The 15,580-nt window shown below is 58.4% G+C and overlaps 6 protein-coding genes across 6 annotated transcripts; 2 read left to right on the forward strand and 4 right to left on the reverse strand.

Annotated features, from left to right (window-relative positions):
* Positions 1–18: 18 nt before the first annotated feature.
* On the reverse strand, positions 19–3,754 carry BDY17DRAFT_246689 (Gryzun, putative trafficking through golgi-domain-containing protein; the record flags this gene model as incomplete). Its single annotated transcript, XM_033730748.1, has 2 exons — positions 19–3,408; positions 3,476–3,754. 2 exons carry the CDS (start codon positions 3,752–3,754, stop codon positions 19–21), a joined length of 3,669 nt encoding a protein of 1,222 aa, XP_033593367.1.
* A 189-nt stretch (positions 3,755–3,943) lies between these two features.
* BDY17DRAFT_292132 (uncharacterized protein) lies at positions 3,944–7,454 on the reverse strand. Its single transcript, XM_033732769.1, has one exon. It carries the CDS (start codon positions 7,234–7,236, stop codon positions 4,042–4,044), a length of 3,195 nt encoding a protein of 1,064 aa, XP_033593368.1. The 5' UTR covers positions 7,237–7,454; the 3' UTR covers positions 3,944–4,041.
* A 477-nt stretch (positions 7,455–7,931) lies between these two features.
* Positions 7,932–9,119, forward strand: BDY17DRAFT_308179 (uncharacterized protein; the record flags this gene model as incomplete). Its single annotated transcript, XM_033735178.1, has 3 exons — positions 7,932–8,023; positions 8,275–8,304; positions 8,360–9,119. 3 exons carry the CDS (start codon positions 7,932–7,934, stop codon positions 9,117–9,119), a joined length of 882 nt encoding a protein of 293 aa, XP_033593369.1.
* Positions 9,120–9,573: 454 nt separating this feature from the next.
* Positions 9,574–10,527, reverse strand: BDY17DRAFT_321564 (uncharacterized protein; the record flags this gene model as incomplete). Its single annotated transcript, XM_033736645.1, has 1 exon — positions 9,574–10,527. The coding sequence occupies one exon, from the start codon at positions 10,525–10,527 to the stop codon at positions 9,574–9,576; it is 954 nt and encodes a 317-aa protein (XP_033593370.1).
* Positions 10,528–11,685: 1,158 nt separating this feature from the next.
* BDY17DRAFT_236931 (uncharacterized protein) lies at positions 11,686–12,597 on the forward strand (the record flags this gene model as incomplete). Its single annotated transcript, XM_033730310.1, has 1 exon — positions 11,686–12,597. A coding segment is annotated over one exon (912 nt), but the record flags the coding sequence as incomplete, so codon positions are not given.
* A 1,275-nt stretch (positions 12,598–13,872) lies between these two features.
* BDY17DRAFT_292138 (proteasome complex subunit Rpn13 ubiquitin receptor-domain-containing protein) lies at positions 13,873–15,513 on the reverse strand. The gene is made up of 2 exons (XM_033732770.1): positions 14,867–15,513; positions 13,873–14,677 (listed from the first exon to the last, which is right to left on the reverse strand). The coding sequence occupies exons 1-2, from the start codon at positions 15,454–15,456 to the stop codon at positions 14,125–14,127; spliced, it is 1,143 nt and encodes a 380-aa protein (XP_033593372.1). The 5' UTR covers positions 15,457–15,513; the 3' UTR covers positions 13,873–14,124.
* Positions 15,514–15,580: the final 67 nt, after the last annotated feature.

Genomic DNA, 15,580 nt, shown 5'->3' on the forward strand with positions numbered 1-15,580 from the left:
CGTGAAAGCAAGGCTATCTCAGCCTCCTCCTCCTCCTCCTCCTGAAATCCACACGCCTACATTCTGCCTCTCGTCATACTTGACGTTCTTCCCGCCAGGCAACACCCGTAGAGTCTTCTGATAGTACGAGTCGACGATCTGCAACACCGGCCAGATCCAGCGCCCGCCATCGCCCTCGCTGCCCTTCACATCCTCTCGCTCGTGTAACACAATCCGATACTCGACTTGCTGTCGACTGAGAGGCGCCAGACTGATCGCTTGGTACTTCGGTCCGCTGAAAGCAAAGTCCTCGCTTGCTTCCATGGTCACGACGAAAGTGAGGAAGTGCGTCGAGGGGTTTTCAATGTAGTAAGAGAGCACGGCCGGGCTGGCATCGGCGGGGGTGACTGTGCAGAGGACTCGTGGCTCTGATACCGGGATGGTGAGTCGCGGAGCGGGAATCTGCGTCGTCACTCGATCCGTGCCTTCTTCGTCTCGAGACCACGTCACTTCTACCGTTGATTCAATGGACGTCGGCAGCCGGTCGTCAAGCGAGTTTTTCTGGCTGAACAGTTCGAAGGAGCACGGTGTCGTTTCGCCAGGTTTGATCGACTTCTTGTCCGCCCCATGCGAAGATACAGACAGATGCGAGTCACCAATGATACGCTCCACCGAAAGCTCGGCGCCATGAACGACAATGGTATCCGCAGCGATCGAGTGCAACCGAGTCGTCAGCTCCCACAGCTGAGGAATCCCACCCGGCGAGTCACTCGTTCGTGCACGCTCTGCATCGAAGTAACTGGGCCAAGCATCGGCGTGCAGCCGCGGCCCAAAATCAAACATCGCTTCGAGCGGTGCAATGAAGTTGAAGTCCAGCGAGATGGCCTTCTGTATGGGAGTGGCATCCGTGGCGAGCGTGTAATCTGCAGAGATCTCAACAACGGCTTTGGCGGGATCCTGGGGCGCCCGTATGATTAGCGTTGTCTCGTGCGAAGCTTCAGGCTCGAGATCTGGGAGATCTGTCGTAAGTCCGTTTTCAGAGGATGAGTGCTGCCAATGCACCTTCAGAGGCAGCGCCGCCTCGCTCTTATCGCGGGAGATTATGCTGCCCTTAACAGCTTTGCCTTCGTGGTTGACGATGCGCACAGCGACTCGAAGGGTTTCGTCGACGTAGTTATGCTTCTTCAACCCGGACACCAGTATCTGCACTTTCGGTGGCTTCGGCGTAATATTGACAACCGTCGGCTCTGCATCTCGCAGATGCCTCTTGACTAGTGCCGGTCCCGCTTGGACGAAGACCGAGTCTACCTGCAGAAGAGCCTGATCCGTGAAGGAATGCGTAATGGCGAACTTCTCCCCTTCGATAGCGAAAGTGATCTGGGAAAGTCTCACCGCGCCACTCTCTTTGAATGAAAGTGCAAAGTTGAAGAGTCGGCGCTCGCTTGCTTTGAAGGTCAGATTCGTCTTCATCTCTGGTATACCCTCGGTGACATTCGAGTCTTCCGTCAGAGGAACCATGTCATCCTCTGATGTCTGCGAACTGGGATCGTGCACGATCCGCACGGCTCTCCCGTTATCGAAAGACAGCGTAATGCTCGCAAGAGTCGCAACTGCTGCATCACCGCCCATACAACTCGATACCGCAAGCTGACAGCCCATGCGCTCTCCAACGCACGTCTCCTTGTCGACAAAGGCGAAGCGCATCTCCAACGGGCTCTGCCGCCTTCCGTTCTCAAATTGCAGACTGATCGGCTGGTCCGATGATCTCGAAAGCTCAGTCAAAGCCTGAGAGAGATCCCGAGGTATGCTCGGTGGCAAGGCCAATCGACAACCAAAGAGTTCGTAGACGGTGCTGACGAGAGTTTCCGCAAGCTGGAGGTGAGAAGCACATTGATACGCCAGCAAGAGCGCATCGGTTAGCAAGTCTTGCCAGCCATCTTGTCGCCATGTACTTTGGTCCAGTAAGCCAGTCAGCAGGTCACTCGCCTCCTGGTAGCGATCCACGTCCATCAGACTACGAGCCGTGCCCAGAGTCAGGAGCTCGATCATGCGAGGTTGAGAAGCCAGCCGGAAGTGTTCTTGCGCTTCTTTGACAAGCTCGGCATACTCGGAAGTATGGTCAAATGTATTGCTTTCGGATAGCGGGCATTCTTCGTGGGGTTCGGGGACGAGATAGAAGTCGTGATTTTCGGCTCGATTCACCACTGCAGATGCTGGAGACTGTCCGGGTGGCAGCCGGTCATCCTCGGGGATATCCAATGCCTTCGCTCGCCTGAACCTCGAGCTCTTTGAAGCCATTCGAAGCCAGAAGCCCGGATGGTGAAGATTGTGGTAGGGCTGTATGCCTTCCGAAGCAGTTGCTGGCTTCTCCGGACCGGCGTATATTTGCCATTTCCGGGCTTGCCGGCCGTCCGGATCCTGCCCAGGTGTAGGCTTCAGGTCTTCAAAATCAGCCCGGACAATCAACTGCGCCATCGTCCGGGCCCAGCGCGTCTCCCAAGCCGCCCAGGAATACGTCTGTGTTCCCTTTCCGCGACGTTCAACCAGACTCCTGGTCCGAAGCCGATACGAACCCCACGCCTGAGCAGCAGCAGTCGTCGCAGAGTTCCACAAAAGGCAGCGCACAACTCGCAAAGCCACGATATCCGCCAGCAGCCGCGCTTCATTCCACCTCGGCGACCAGATGGGCGTGAGCTCCAGTATGCCGTCCGCACTGAACAGCTCATCCAGAGCGGCGCTGAAGTGCCGTTCCGCAACGTCCATTTCTTGCCTAAACTCTGCAAACACGCCGAGCTTGACTTCGTAGCGCACATTCCAGCCCGGCGTGGACAAAGCGTGCGTTGCACTGCCCACAGGCGAGGCTAGGGATGAGCCGGGAGGCACGCGAGTCTTTTTCCGTCGGGCGTGCTTCGTCAAGTCGCGATACAGTTCGATGCAAATAGGCTGCAGCGTCCTCATAACGCCTTGCACGAACGTCGACAGCTCCTGCGGCGACGATGGGGGAGGCATGAAAATCAAACCAGACCGCGAATCCAGGCCCGTAGCTCGACGAATATACGCCACCCGCTCCTCCAACTCGGGTGACTGGGCCATACTCCGATCAGCAAGTAAGACGGCCGCGAACTTCGACTTGTACCCCGAGCGAGCAAGCGAGGCGCGAACGGCGTTGATGTCGCCCTTGATCTGCTCGTCGTTGCTGTGATCGAGAGCAGAGATGTCAAAGAAGGCGATGATGAGCGCGGGCACGTGGCGCTGGTATTTGGCGAACCAGAGCGGCGTGAAGGCGCCGTCGGGGAAGATGGGCGAGCCGGGGGACAGAGGGGACAAGGGGGAGTGCAGGTCTGTTGATCGCGGGGGACTGATGGAGTTGTTGTCTGGTGATGTCGGCTGGGCCACTGGTGCTGCTTTCCTGGGTGGAAGCGGGTATGTCTGCGACAGTCGTTAGCCGTCAATCGTCACAGCGTACGATATAGCAAGTCCATTTGCAACATCTTACCCTCCCGATGGCCTTCATCCTGTAGTACAGCTTCCCACCCGGCCCCGGGAGCGCAGACGCATTCCATGCCTCTGTCGAGCCATCCAATAGCATAAACTGCTGCAGCAGGGACTGCGCGACTTCTGCTTTGCATTCTGGACACGATATCTGAAGGCGAGTGCCGCTCTCTCGCGACAAGGGACCGGGGGAAGTGGCTTCTTTGGTCGCCGGCTCCCCCAGCCCTGAGAGGAGCACGAGGGGGAGCTCATGCTCGACGGCATCGCTGGGGAGCGCTTCCATGCTCTGCTACGGAGATTGGGAGCGCGGGGACCACGCTTCCCCTTGTTTCGCGGCGAGGGTTGTTGATGGAGGTCCAGACGTTTCCACTGAAAATGTACCGAAGCGGACTAGTGCCAGCCTTTACGCAGGACAATCCTACGGCATGGAGGTGTGATGAGATGCTCTGGAGTAGTCAATCGTGAAGACGCATAGAGAAGAAGACCAATGCTCATTCATTTCTCACTGTCATATAGCCAAAAAGGGTATCTACGCACAATCTCAAAAGCCATACAATGCACGCTCACCCCTTACAAGGCACCCCCTCTCCAATACCCAGCAATCTCCGTCAAGACATCGCCCATAATCAACGGACTCGCCATAAGCCCATGCCCCTCGCCCTCCAGCACCCTCATCTCACACCCCGGTCCATCCAGAATCTCGCCTTCCTCCGACGAAACCCTACTATCCCGGAAAGCAGCAGCATGCCGATTCATCTGCTCCGCCAACCAGCGCACGTTCGCCACGGGAACCCGCTTGTCCTCCGAGCCGTGCATGATGACGACCTGCTGATGCACGTCTGTGTACCGGAAGCCGATATCGTGGTGGCGCTCGAGGCAAACGAGTAAATCGGTGGCGGGGTTGCTGTCGCGCGTTGCTAGTTCCCAGGTTCGTTGGGTTAGGAGGGCGGTGTATTCGTGCTTTCGCTCTTGCTCGACGTAATCGGCAGCGGTGAGGCTGGCGGAGGCGAAGGCGAAGCTGGCTCGTTTGGGAGTGGCGTTGGCGGAGGTGTGGATGGTGCTGTTTCGGGAAGATTTGGACGGGAAGGGGTCGGTGGGGTTCATCTCGGGCATGAATTGGTCCATGAGCATCATTGACTCGCGGCGATGGCCGTTCATGGACGCTGGTCGCGTTTCGGGTGTGATGTTGAGGTTTGACTGCCGTGATTCGGGCCGGGTTTTCGCTTTGCTTCCTGGCCGCAGTGAAGATGATGTGACGTTCATGAAGGATGCATTCGCTGCTTTGAAGAAAGGCGTGGGCAGTACTCGTAGAAGGCGCTGGCTACGAGGTAAAACTGCGCCAGGAGTGGGTGATGCGGTAGCATGCGAGAACGTCTCGAGCTGGCTTGGCGGAATCCACGGCGAGAGTAAGTGCAGTCTGCCCTTGACCAAGTGCGGGAGAATCAATGCCGTGGCCAGGGCGTAGATGGCTCCCGCTGAATGCGCAAGGATGCTGAATTTGGTAATGCCCAGATGTTGGCACACGGCAAGAACATCGTCCGGCCAGGAAAGTGGTCCGCTCTTATCGTTTGCTGGGTAAGGTTCACTGTTTCCCACCCCAGGGCGATCGAGTGTGATCAAACGCAGTCGGAGCGTAGCAGCGAGCTCGTCGTAAAAGGCAGACACGTAGCGCGTCAGACCCATACCGAGACAAACAATCACAGCAGCACCTTCCCGGTCGCCGACCTCGGAGAAGCTGATCAGGCGGCCAGTCAAAGGGTGCTTGATCCTTTGATTCAGTCGTGGAGCTTGCAAATACTCCCGGACAGCAAGCTCAACAGTATCGGGTTGAGCGCGGGCCCAGTCCGGCTCATTATCGAGGCTGGGCGTCCGTCGCGAAGACTTCCTTTCGCCGCTCAGGGGAAGGTCAGGGTGCTGGAAAGTTTTCCATCGGGAAGGTTTCGAACGCGAATTGCCCGATGTACTCTCGGGAGACTCCCTTACAGTGCTAGAAAGACCGCTAGTGTTACGGACGGGGAGGGCAAGCGGAACAGGCGAGGTGTTCCTAATTTCAGGCCGGCCGTCTTGCAGCACATCGAGTGCGTCTGTGTACGAATAATCCAGCCTAATTGGCGTTGCGAGCGAGCCATTGGACATTGCAGATGGAGGCCGTCGCGAAGACGACGTATCGTGGCGTGCGAACTTGTCTCGCGAGGGAGTGCCTTTAGACTGGCTGAGGTTGCTGCTGCTGTTTGACTGCTCGACAAAGGACGGAACAGCCAGCTCGGTTGCCCTTGCCACTTTCCTTTGAACGCTCGGCGAGGATTCACTGACATTTCGATCGACGATTGAGCGTAGCGGTGAGCCAGCCCCTGCATCGGCACTGCGGGTGGACGCTTGTGACAGGAAGCTCATGTCGGAATTGGCTGAGGGAGAGAGGCCGCGGATGGGAGACTGCGGGGGCTCCAGCAAGCGTGCTTTCCGCAGCTCCCTCAACTCGAAGATGCGACGGACGGTCTCGTCTTCTTCACCCAGGTCATTCCAGCTCGAATCGGGGATATCCTGGGAGCTCACACTGCTCACCAAGCTATCTCTGTGCGCGCCAGCTTTTAACTTGGCCGTCCGTGCAGTCTCGCTTTTGCGTTTGGACTTTCTTTCCCGTTTCTTCCCCGGCGCCGGACTTCTGCTCGATTGTCGTAATGAGGACGTCCGCAACGGGATCGAGTCTACAATGCTCCCTCTTGCTGGTGAAGTGTCTTTTGGAGTGATTTGCGACCCCTCTCCCTTTTGCTGCTGTTGTTGCCGCCGCACCTCTTCCATCTTCACATGCTCTTCCAGTATTCGCTGAACGGTTGAGTCCACGTCAGCATCCGCCTTCCTCCTCAACGTCTGATCTCTCGGACTCAGCTCCGGCACTTCAGTAATGCTTGCAGGTAGCTCCGTTTCCGCTCTTTCTTCATCAACACTGGCAGTGTCCGTGAGATATATCCTACGCTTGGAACGCCCACCTCTCGGAGCGGAAGCCAATGCGATGATCTGCTCCGCTCTGGACACACTCCGCGTGCTCGGAGGCTCGAAGGGCGTAGGGGTGGGCGTGAGTTCAATGCGTGACGGCGGCGCTCGTGCAGACTCATCGGAGCTCTTTCGGCGGAGAACTGAGGTCTCGCCATGCAGCAAGTCCTTCGGGGGAGAGCCTGGGCTCGAAGGGCCTTGTTTCACCCAGCTCTCGGAGCTCAGCTTGTACCTGTTGGGACTGTCTTTTCCCTTCGCCGCAATCGAGGCGGAGGTGCGCGAGCCGAAGGACGAGCTTCTCCTTCTCTCGGATGACCGGACACTCATGAAGCTCGGGGAGCGGGTGGGTCGGTAAGTGAGGACGCCAACGTCGAATGGTGCGCGAGATGTTCCCACGATTGGCGCCAGCGCGGCATCGATTATCCCGGTTTCGTCGTCCATTGTAAGCGAATGGCCATATTCCATGCCGAAGCCGCGCGCAGCGGCATGTGAAAGAGTGGAGGTGCTGCTGGTAGCTTCGCCGGCGGTATGGGGCCGCGAAGGGGTGTAGACGGGAACGAAGGAATGGTCCTCGGCGGCGAGGATTGTGGGCGAGTGCAGGGCATCGAAAGACTCGAGGATGGAGTTGATGATGACGGGATCGGCGCCGCGGGCCTGGATGCGATGTCGCTCGGAGCGCCGTCTATCGCGGGGGGTGGACTGGGGTTGCGACTGCGGTCGGCGATCTGGATCCCATGATCGCAGATGGGAGGACTGGGACAGCGTCGTGGCCATTGCTAGCCAGACATTCGGGATGCGGAGCGGTGACGATCATCGGAGAATTATATGTCCATCTCCTCCTTTCTGAGCGCAAGGGTGTGGTGATGTCAAGGTCGGCAGGGATTGGAGGTGTGGGCGAGGGGGTTGTGAGAGTATGCGACCAGCGCGCACTCACCTGACGAGTTGAACGAGAGTGGTGGAACGTAATGACAATGAACGGAGGAGTGCAATGGTTTCGGGTGGCTCGTCAAGAGAGTGCAGTGCTCCGACACCACGGCCGTGGAAGGCTCGGCGGGACCTCCCCTTCCCGCTGATGGAAACTCCACTCCGATTGGCTGCAGCCGGGAGGACGGCAGGGGAGATGCACCCGAAATCCACCCGCTTCATCCATCCACTCCACCAAGTCTTCTCTTCCTCACGTGCATTGGGCGGTGAGCATCGTACAATGCGTTGCGAGCATGCATGGCCCTCGATATCAGCGAGCCCCGCAGCGCATTCATCATGGCCTGTTTCTCCGCACTCGACATCTGCACGTGTTAGCTGACTCAGCGAGGAAGACGACTGGAATACTGGATGCTACCTTACTCTGCGCCACTTGCATTCCACACTGCCTGCACGAGCTGGCGTAGAGCGATCGAAGCGTTGAACATGTCTCGAAGCCTGCTGCATCTTGTGTGGGATCTATCATACCTACACATCCTTTTCGAAATATGGCCAACTTCCGCTTGCAACCTACCCAACTTCCTTTCCTGGACAATGTCTGCATCCTCGAAGCTGTAGATCAATCATCTGCCAGTATACAGTGAGTCAACATTACTATTGGCCCCTCTTCATGCTCTGCAAACCCTCTTATCAACACGCCCACCCTCCCCTCTTTTGTCTCTCCTCTCCTCGTACCTGTGTGACATTTCATTGCTCCACCGTTCGATCGCGCTGGTGCCACTGCGAGATGGCAACGGAGTTCGAGTATCAGATCCAACGGCACCCAGGCGAGACAGACCGGTGAGGATGTGTCTTGCTCCCATGACCCTTCGCACGAGACTGATTCCTTAGGCTGAATGCTCAACACAAGTTGCTCGTCAAGTGAGTTACTGCGGGCTCCCGGTATCCGTCTCGACAGCAACTGATCGAGCTACAGAGCGGTCGGATACCATCTGCACCCCACCATCATCCAACCACACCTCCCCGCAGAGCCCAAAGTAGCCGATCTGGGCGCAGGCACCGGCACCTTCCTCGTCGACATAGCAAATCAATACCCATCCACCGCCCAATTCGACGGCTACGACATCTCCGACGTCGCCTGGCTCCCTCCCACCGAACGCCCAGCAAACGTCACCCTCCACTTAACCAACTGTAAGAAGCCGCCACCTCCAGCCCTCCACGGCGCCTACGACCTCGTCACCCTGCGCTTCCTCAACTCCGGCATGGGCATCGAAGACTGGCACCCCCGCGCCTCGCACGCCTTCCAGCTCCTCAAACCCGGCGGCGCCCTCCAATGGATCGAAGCCAACTTCGCCCAGGTCCTCCCCATCCTCCAATCCCATCCCGACGCCGTCACGAGCGCGAGCGAAAAAGGCACCGTCCGCGCCATGCACGAATCCCCGCACACGGACTGGTTCGTTGCGAACTTGCCCCCCATCCTCGACTCCCTCGGCTTCCACGGGATCAAGCAGAACGTCACGCGCACGGATCGCCTGCCAGAGACGAGGGCGGAGTTGAGTCGGTTGTTTTTCGGCGCGCTGTATGGCATCTTGCGCCGGATGGCGGCGAGCGGGCGCAAGGATGCGTGGACTTTGGAGGAGGCGGAGGAGATTTACGCCGAGATGTTGCGCGAGGTCGATGCGGGCGCGTACGTGACGTGTGATTTGCATCAGTTCTTTGCTTTCAAGCCTCTGTAGACCAGTGTGTCTTGTCAGCAGCATGAAGAGGAGGACCGAGGCAGTGATTCGCCCTCTTCTCGCGCCTCTTTCCACCCGACAGCCATGTCTACCTAGGCACACTCTTACGCTGCACGTGCACGAGGCTGAGGTCAGGCGGAATTGACTTTCGGCGCAGCGTGGAGACTTCCCCCCGACATCATGACGCTTCCATAGCACATCGGCAGGCCACGCGCCTGGATCGCGATAGCCCCGTACATAGTGTCATGAGGACATGTAGTTACAGCGATTCATGTTAGCGTGAAACAGTCTTTTCATTCTCATTTTATCGTAATAGATCGAGTCGCCGGGCAAACGGCGCAATTCGCACATTCCTTCCGCTCCTCATCGCAGGGAGGCAAGGCAATCCAACCTTTTTTCCACCAGGGTATCTACTCCAATCGAATCTCCCCAATCCCACCACACCGGAAAGAATTCACACAAACGAAAGCGGCGCCTCGCCTCTGCCCGCCCTCCAAGCATTCGTGCCGGCAATCATATGCTCGCACCCGACGAGCAAAAACGCCCACCGCCGCGCAAACGGCTCCGATAACTCCCAGCTCGCCAATTGTGCCGGTGGACCCCAGACAACGACGCCGCCTCGCTGCCAAATCCCGTCGCGCTGTTCGAGTAGAGCGCCACTGGCCCGTAGCGATTGGGAGAAGGCGGCTGCATCGAGCTGTGCGGTCGCTAGGGCGTTCATGATGTTGAGACGCAGGCGGGCGTGCGGGATTGTGTCGATGATTGGGTCGTGAGGGAGTTGGTATTGTATTTCTACCGGTGTGAGAGCGGATGGGATGGAGAGCAGTTGTGGGCTTGGCGCTATTCGCGGCGTGGCGATGTGCGTCGTTCCGGTCTGCAGGAGCGAGGCGTCGATGCCGAGTTGGCGGGCATTGCTGAGTGCAGCGGCCATGAAGTTGGCGTTGATGAGGCGCGCCAGCTCGTCCCAGACTTCGTCTGTCTGGGGGTCGAGAGCGCCGGTAGGGCGAAGGGGGTTTCTTGATGGCGAGCGTGGGAGCGGGCTTGTGGGTGTGGGTGTCGGGGGTATAGCGGTGATGGTGGTGTCTGCGCTGCTCTCCAATTGCAGAGGTAGCATGTCGACGTCAATGTCCTCTGATGTTTCTCTCGACGCACTCGAGCTGCCTGCGCGTCGCGATCGGCCGCGTCTGGTGGTAGAGTCGCCGGAGCGTTGGCGCTGGCGGAAGGCGCGCTGGTTGAGGCGGTTCTGAATGCGTCGGCGGACGGCAGGGTCGCTTCGGCCTCTCCAGTTCTCGTTGGCTGTGAAGAGGCCGGCGATGGGGATAGCGGGGGATTGGGACTCGGAGCGAGGGAGGTATTGGTCGTCGTCGGAGTCTGGCTCGACCTTGTCGTCGTAGGGTGGGCTCGCCATATGGTGTTGCTGGCGGGGGGAGAACGAGGGTGGAATAGCGAAGGGATGGCGGAGTGGAAAATGAGTGTGCGCGACAACGGAGCAGACACTTGCGTGCAGTTATAAGCCACGAAAGAAAAATCTGCCAAATACTCAACTCAAGGCGGCATGGTTGGGGATTGGGATACAACGCAGGCCACGCCGGGTCCGTGGAGGGAGTACATCTCCTTTATCATCCTACCGCTCCGGTCTAACATGTGGGCCGGGTCATGTGTAAGTTCTCCGCTCATGGACCAAACCGGACGAAAGTTCGAAGAAAGTCATGAGGCCGACGGTGTCGTGGGAGTTGGGACGTTGTGGCATTGGTCGATTGGGATAGGCAGTCTAGTAGACGAGGGTGGTAGCGGGTGGCCTAGTGAAGGGGTGGGGCATGGGTATGTACACAGTTAGACGGCCGTGAGAGGCAGAGATTTGCAATGGCCGGAGCGCCTGCCGGGGGAGACCGCGCGAATGGCTGCCGTTTCACATAGCAACTGCCAGACTAGGATGATCTTCCCGTAATGGAGGGTGGCAGAAGAGCAGAAAATAGCTAGGTTCGCCCGATGATGATGGTGAGATGCCGGGTGCGTTGGAGGGAAAATGCAGGGTGTGCCGTGTGGATTAGCAATCAACTCCAGGCCACGGGGTCACACGTGCCGTAGGAATCCAGATGCTGTAGGCAAAAGTACGACGAGTCGCCGTATAGCGGGCTGGATTAGCTGCAGGCCGGAAGCCGCGCAACCCAGCCAGGTTCGAGAGTAGGTTTTCGCGGGTGACGTTTTGTCAACATTTGCCCAAAGCGGCAGCTCCAAGAGCGCGCTAGCCGCCCGCCCGCCAGCCTAAACGAAAGCGTATTTGGCGGCTGGCGGTGCGGGAGCGCGGGGAAGGCTCAAAGCAAGATTTCGAGGGCGCACGTCATCGCACGGCTGCGCGCGCGCTTCTCGTATTATTCCGCAACCACACCACGCACCCGCCAGCAGATTCTCATATTACGATACCGCGATTCCGATGAATCGCGGATCAGTCCAGATTCGCCATCGACCTCATCGCCGATAACGCTGTCGTTGGAATCATCCTCGCGTCTCGGCCCTTGCCCTTGCGACGCGACGCTGCAATTCCCTCCGCACGTGCTCGTCAACAATGGCTTCGCTCGTGCACGCCCTCCGTGACCGCTTCTTTCACTCGACGGGCTACCTGCAGGGAAGCGCCTGGGCCCTGCCGCGCAACTTCACCGACGTGTATGGCTTCTTCGTCGCCAAGTTGACGCGTCTGCTCGCCCTGCCGCTGCCCTTCATCTCCTTCCTGGCCGTGCCTTTCCTCGGCGGAACGTCGACGACCATCAGCATCGTCGCCTTCTACTTGACCTGGACCGCGTTCGTCCTCAGCCATTCCCAGATCACCGTGGAGTTGTATGGCACCCTCGCCGCCCGCCTCTTGTGCTATCTTTTGCCCGCCCTGGGATTTGTAATCTTCGATGGCTTCTCCCCGAGCTTCGCACGGAGCATCAAGAACCGCGGGACGAAGCAGCTGCCCCTTGCGCAGTTCAAGCGCAACAAGCTGCTCGAGGTGGCGGCCGTGGCGATCTTCAACGTCCTCTCCGCCATTGCGCTCGAGGCGCTGCTCGAGCTCCTCGCCACCCAGGTCTTCCACATCCGGAGCATCTTCAAGGTCACGTCGATCGTGCCGCTTCCGTGGAACATCCTGCGCGATGTGGCCGTCGGCTTCATCGTTCGCGGCGTCCTCATCTACTTTGCGCATCGATACCTGCTGCACACGTACGACTCGCAGTTGAAGACGTGGCATCTCGAATGGCAGCACAGCGCGCGCCTGCCCTTCAGCCTGCTCGCCGCGTACGACCATCCGGCCAATTACCTCCTCACCCAATGGCTGCCGACCTTCCTGCCCGCGTATCTCGGCCGCTACCACGTCCTCACCTGGCACCTCTTCGTCGCCCTGTGCTCGTTGGAAGAGCTCTTCATCTACTCCGGCTACGCCATCTTGCCCTCAACCATCATCCTCCTCGGCATGGCGCGCCGAACCGACGAGCACTTCCACGTCGTCTGGGAGGGCAAGAAGGCGGGCAATTTCGGCCGGTGGGGTCTGATGGACGTGCTGTGCGGCACGACGTGCGTCAACGAGGACGACGCGCTCGATGACTTCCAGAAGGAGGCCGATAAGCATCAGGTGAAGGATCGGGCGCAGGGCGCGATCGACGGCGCCGTTGCCGGCTTCAAGAGCAAGACGTCCAAGTCGAGGCTCATTGGTGGCGGGGGCGGCAAGAACCAAAGCCAAGGGAAAGGCTCGAAGGCTTCTTAAAGGTTGGCGGATGCCGGTAGTGAGTTCGTGTGTGCCATTATGTCGAAGGGCAGGGAAGCCCTCCGCAAAGACTGCCGCGCGTTGGCTGAGGGTGGGTAGCGTAAGGAGTTGGTTAACGTTGGATTTTTCGGATATACCCCTGTCGTCATACTGCTTTGCGAAGATACCACATTAATACCATACCAGGAGTCTTGAAAGGAAGTCAACAAGAGCATCACGTCTGCATAGAAAATCCCCCCCGTGCTCAGCTCGACGTGCGAAACGACCCAGCCTTATGTATAGCGCTGCAAGCCGTGCATTACCCCCTCCCCATCGTCGATTCACTTCATCATGCACGCCGGTTGGAATCACCTAATAAGCCCTGCTGCACCGGTCTTGGCCCCCTACGAATTAGCGTTTCCTACAACCCAGCCTGTTGGGAACCAACACGCGCATCCCACCGCAAAGCCGCACAAGACCACAGCAGGCCAGCGTGCTTGGCATCGACACTTCGGCTCCGAACTGGGCTTGAGCCGGGCGCGTAGTTACACCAACAATGACGAGCCTGACGATCGTGGCGCGACGTGACTGCTTTTTACGCGTAGGGCGTAGGGAGAAGCCCTGCGCACGTACAGGCTGCATGTGCCCTACGTATAACACGCCATCACCCGACCACCTAATGATGGACCGGGCCAGCGTGATGACCAATGCCCAGCCTCCCACAGCCTATCATTGCCTCGTCGAGGCAGGGCCGGCAGTGGGCTCTTTGCTCCTACGTGCCATGCAGTGCATGGTTGGCCGTTGAGGGGTGGTCTGCACGAATCCTTCCCCCGCTTGGCTCGTATTCTTGTGCACGTCGAGTTGGCGGGGGGTAAGGGATGGTCCGCCAAGGTTGGTGTTGGTATCGGTGGACTGCTCGGTGCGTAGTAATGATGACTACATTTGAGTCAGCTGGCACGTCTCGATTTAGGGGCATTTCCCATTTAGGCAACTACGCGTAGTGGGCTTTTGCGTAAGCAAGTCGAGCCGGGGATACACATATAGGACGACTGCGGGAATACTGTGGACGCGACACGGGGAGATATGCATGTACAGGGCTTTTAAAGTAGGCTCGCGGCATGCTTGACGTTGTTTATGACAGTAAGAGGATGGTCGCACCATCGTATATGGTGTCTGTTCAGTCTAGACGCGTACTCATCCACCAACAGCTGATCGCCCGCCGTCCTACTTGGTAACGCGACGCCAGAAGCAAGCCACCTCGATCTTCCTCAGAAGTAAGCCCCTTTAACCTTCCTTCTTCGCATCCTCCTCCTCTTCCACCGTCTTCTTCACCCCTTCCACAAATCCCTCCACCGCCTCTCCTCCACCCAACGGCATACTTCCCCCGCGAATCACACCTCCATTCTTCACTTTCAGCCCCAAAGCCTCTCCAATCATCGGCAGCCCGCCGTCCCTAAGCGCCACCGTCAACGAGCCCAAACTCTGATGCAGCTGCGGACTTCTCAGCACGCGCTTGAGAATGTCCTTCTTCTGCTCAGGAGAGAGGGCCTCGATAGCTGCCTGAGCAGCGGCAGGACTGGGTTCGGCGGGGAAAGTGCTGGTCTCGGATTCCTGCGCGAGAAGGAAGAGGTCGGGCGGGAGGTAGGCGCATAGATGGTCGAGGTGTTCTGGAGACAGGGTGTCGATGTATGGGATTGTGTTTGTGGTTGTGAGCAGATCTGGGAGGGTGGTGTAGGGCTTGTCGGCGGGTTGCTGTGATGATCCACTGCCGGATTTGAGGGAATTGAGGAAGTTTTGGACGGCTAGATTTGCATCTGCTGGCAGGTCGGAGGAAGCACTGGAAAGAAATGATATACGTTAGCTTACCTTTTGGTACGTATTGAGAAGTGAGGTGGAAGATGAGGGAGGTCTTGGGGCAAAACATCGCGTTCCAAGCCGCATTTTGATACGCCCGTAGCCAGCCACGAGCGCCTCGCTGAATACAATCATCGGTCGACGGGGAAGACACACAGCATCGTGCACTTACGCTCTGCCTCCATCAGCTCCACCGTCTCTACTCTCCTCGCCTTCGTCTCTGATGTCCCCTCCCGTAGCGTCAGCACCAGCACCTCCAGTCTCCTGACGGTCCAGCTCCATCAAATCCTCCTCATCCGCAGCTCCTCCAGCGTCCCCTCCGGCCCGTAGATCAGCCACCTCCCTTTCAACATCCACATCATCCCCGCTCAACAGCCCGTCCACAATCTGTCCCAACCGCTGGTCTCGGTGTGAGAACCAGTCCGCATCGCCTTGTGTGTGTTGACTCTTCGCCTGCATCCAAAAGTACTGCTTCTCGCCACTGCTGCTGAACCGCAGCACAAAGATGCGGCCGTTGGTCGGGCTGCGCACCTCTTCGGCGCCGGCCTCTTTGACGAGAGGGGTGAAGCTCGCATCGCCCGGGATGGTGATGAGGTCGATTTCGGGGTCGGTGGCGGGGGCGCTACGCGGACGCCAGCAGAGGTGGAAGAGGTCGTCTTCGGTGTAGAGGTAGACGTATCCTGGTGTGGCTTGAGGGGTGATTTTGCGGCCGTTGACGGTGCAGCGGCCGGCTTTGAAGGTGATGAGAGGTGATGCAGCCATTTTATTTGATGGATGGCGGCTTCGATGGGAGGGGAGGATGATGGAGGCGGAAGTGTTTGCTGTTTCTTCCAGTGTGCAACATGACATCAAAGAGAGCAATGGACGAAATTCCTGCCTCAGGCAC

The sequence above is a fragment of the Neohortaea acidophila genome (genome assembly GCF_010093505.1).
Source record: "Neohortaea acidophila strain CBS 113389 unplaced genomic scaffold BDY17scaffold_2, whole genome shotgun sequence".
NCBI lineage: Eukaryota > Fungi > Ascomycota > Dothideomycetes > Mycosphaerellales > Teratosphaeriaceae > Neohortaea > Neohortaea acidophila.

Bases quoted from the DNA above. Each gene is read 5' to 3' on its own strand.
- BDY17DRAFT_292138 (XM_033732770.1), bottom strand. From the start codon at position 15,456: ATGGCTGCATCACCTCTCATCACCTTCAAAGCCGGCCGCTGCACCGTC. The intron at 14,678-14,866 runs GTAAGTGCACGA...ATTTCTTTCCAG, and splicing joins GGAGCTGATGGAGGCAGAGC to TGCTTCCTCCGACCTGCCAG.
- BDY17DRAFT_292132 (XM_033732769.1), bottom strand. From the start codon at position 7,236: ATGGCCACGACGCTGTCCCAGTCCTCCCATCTGCGATCATGGGATCCA.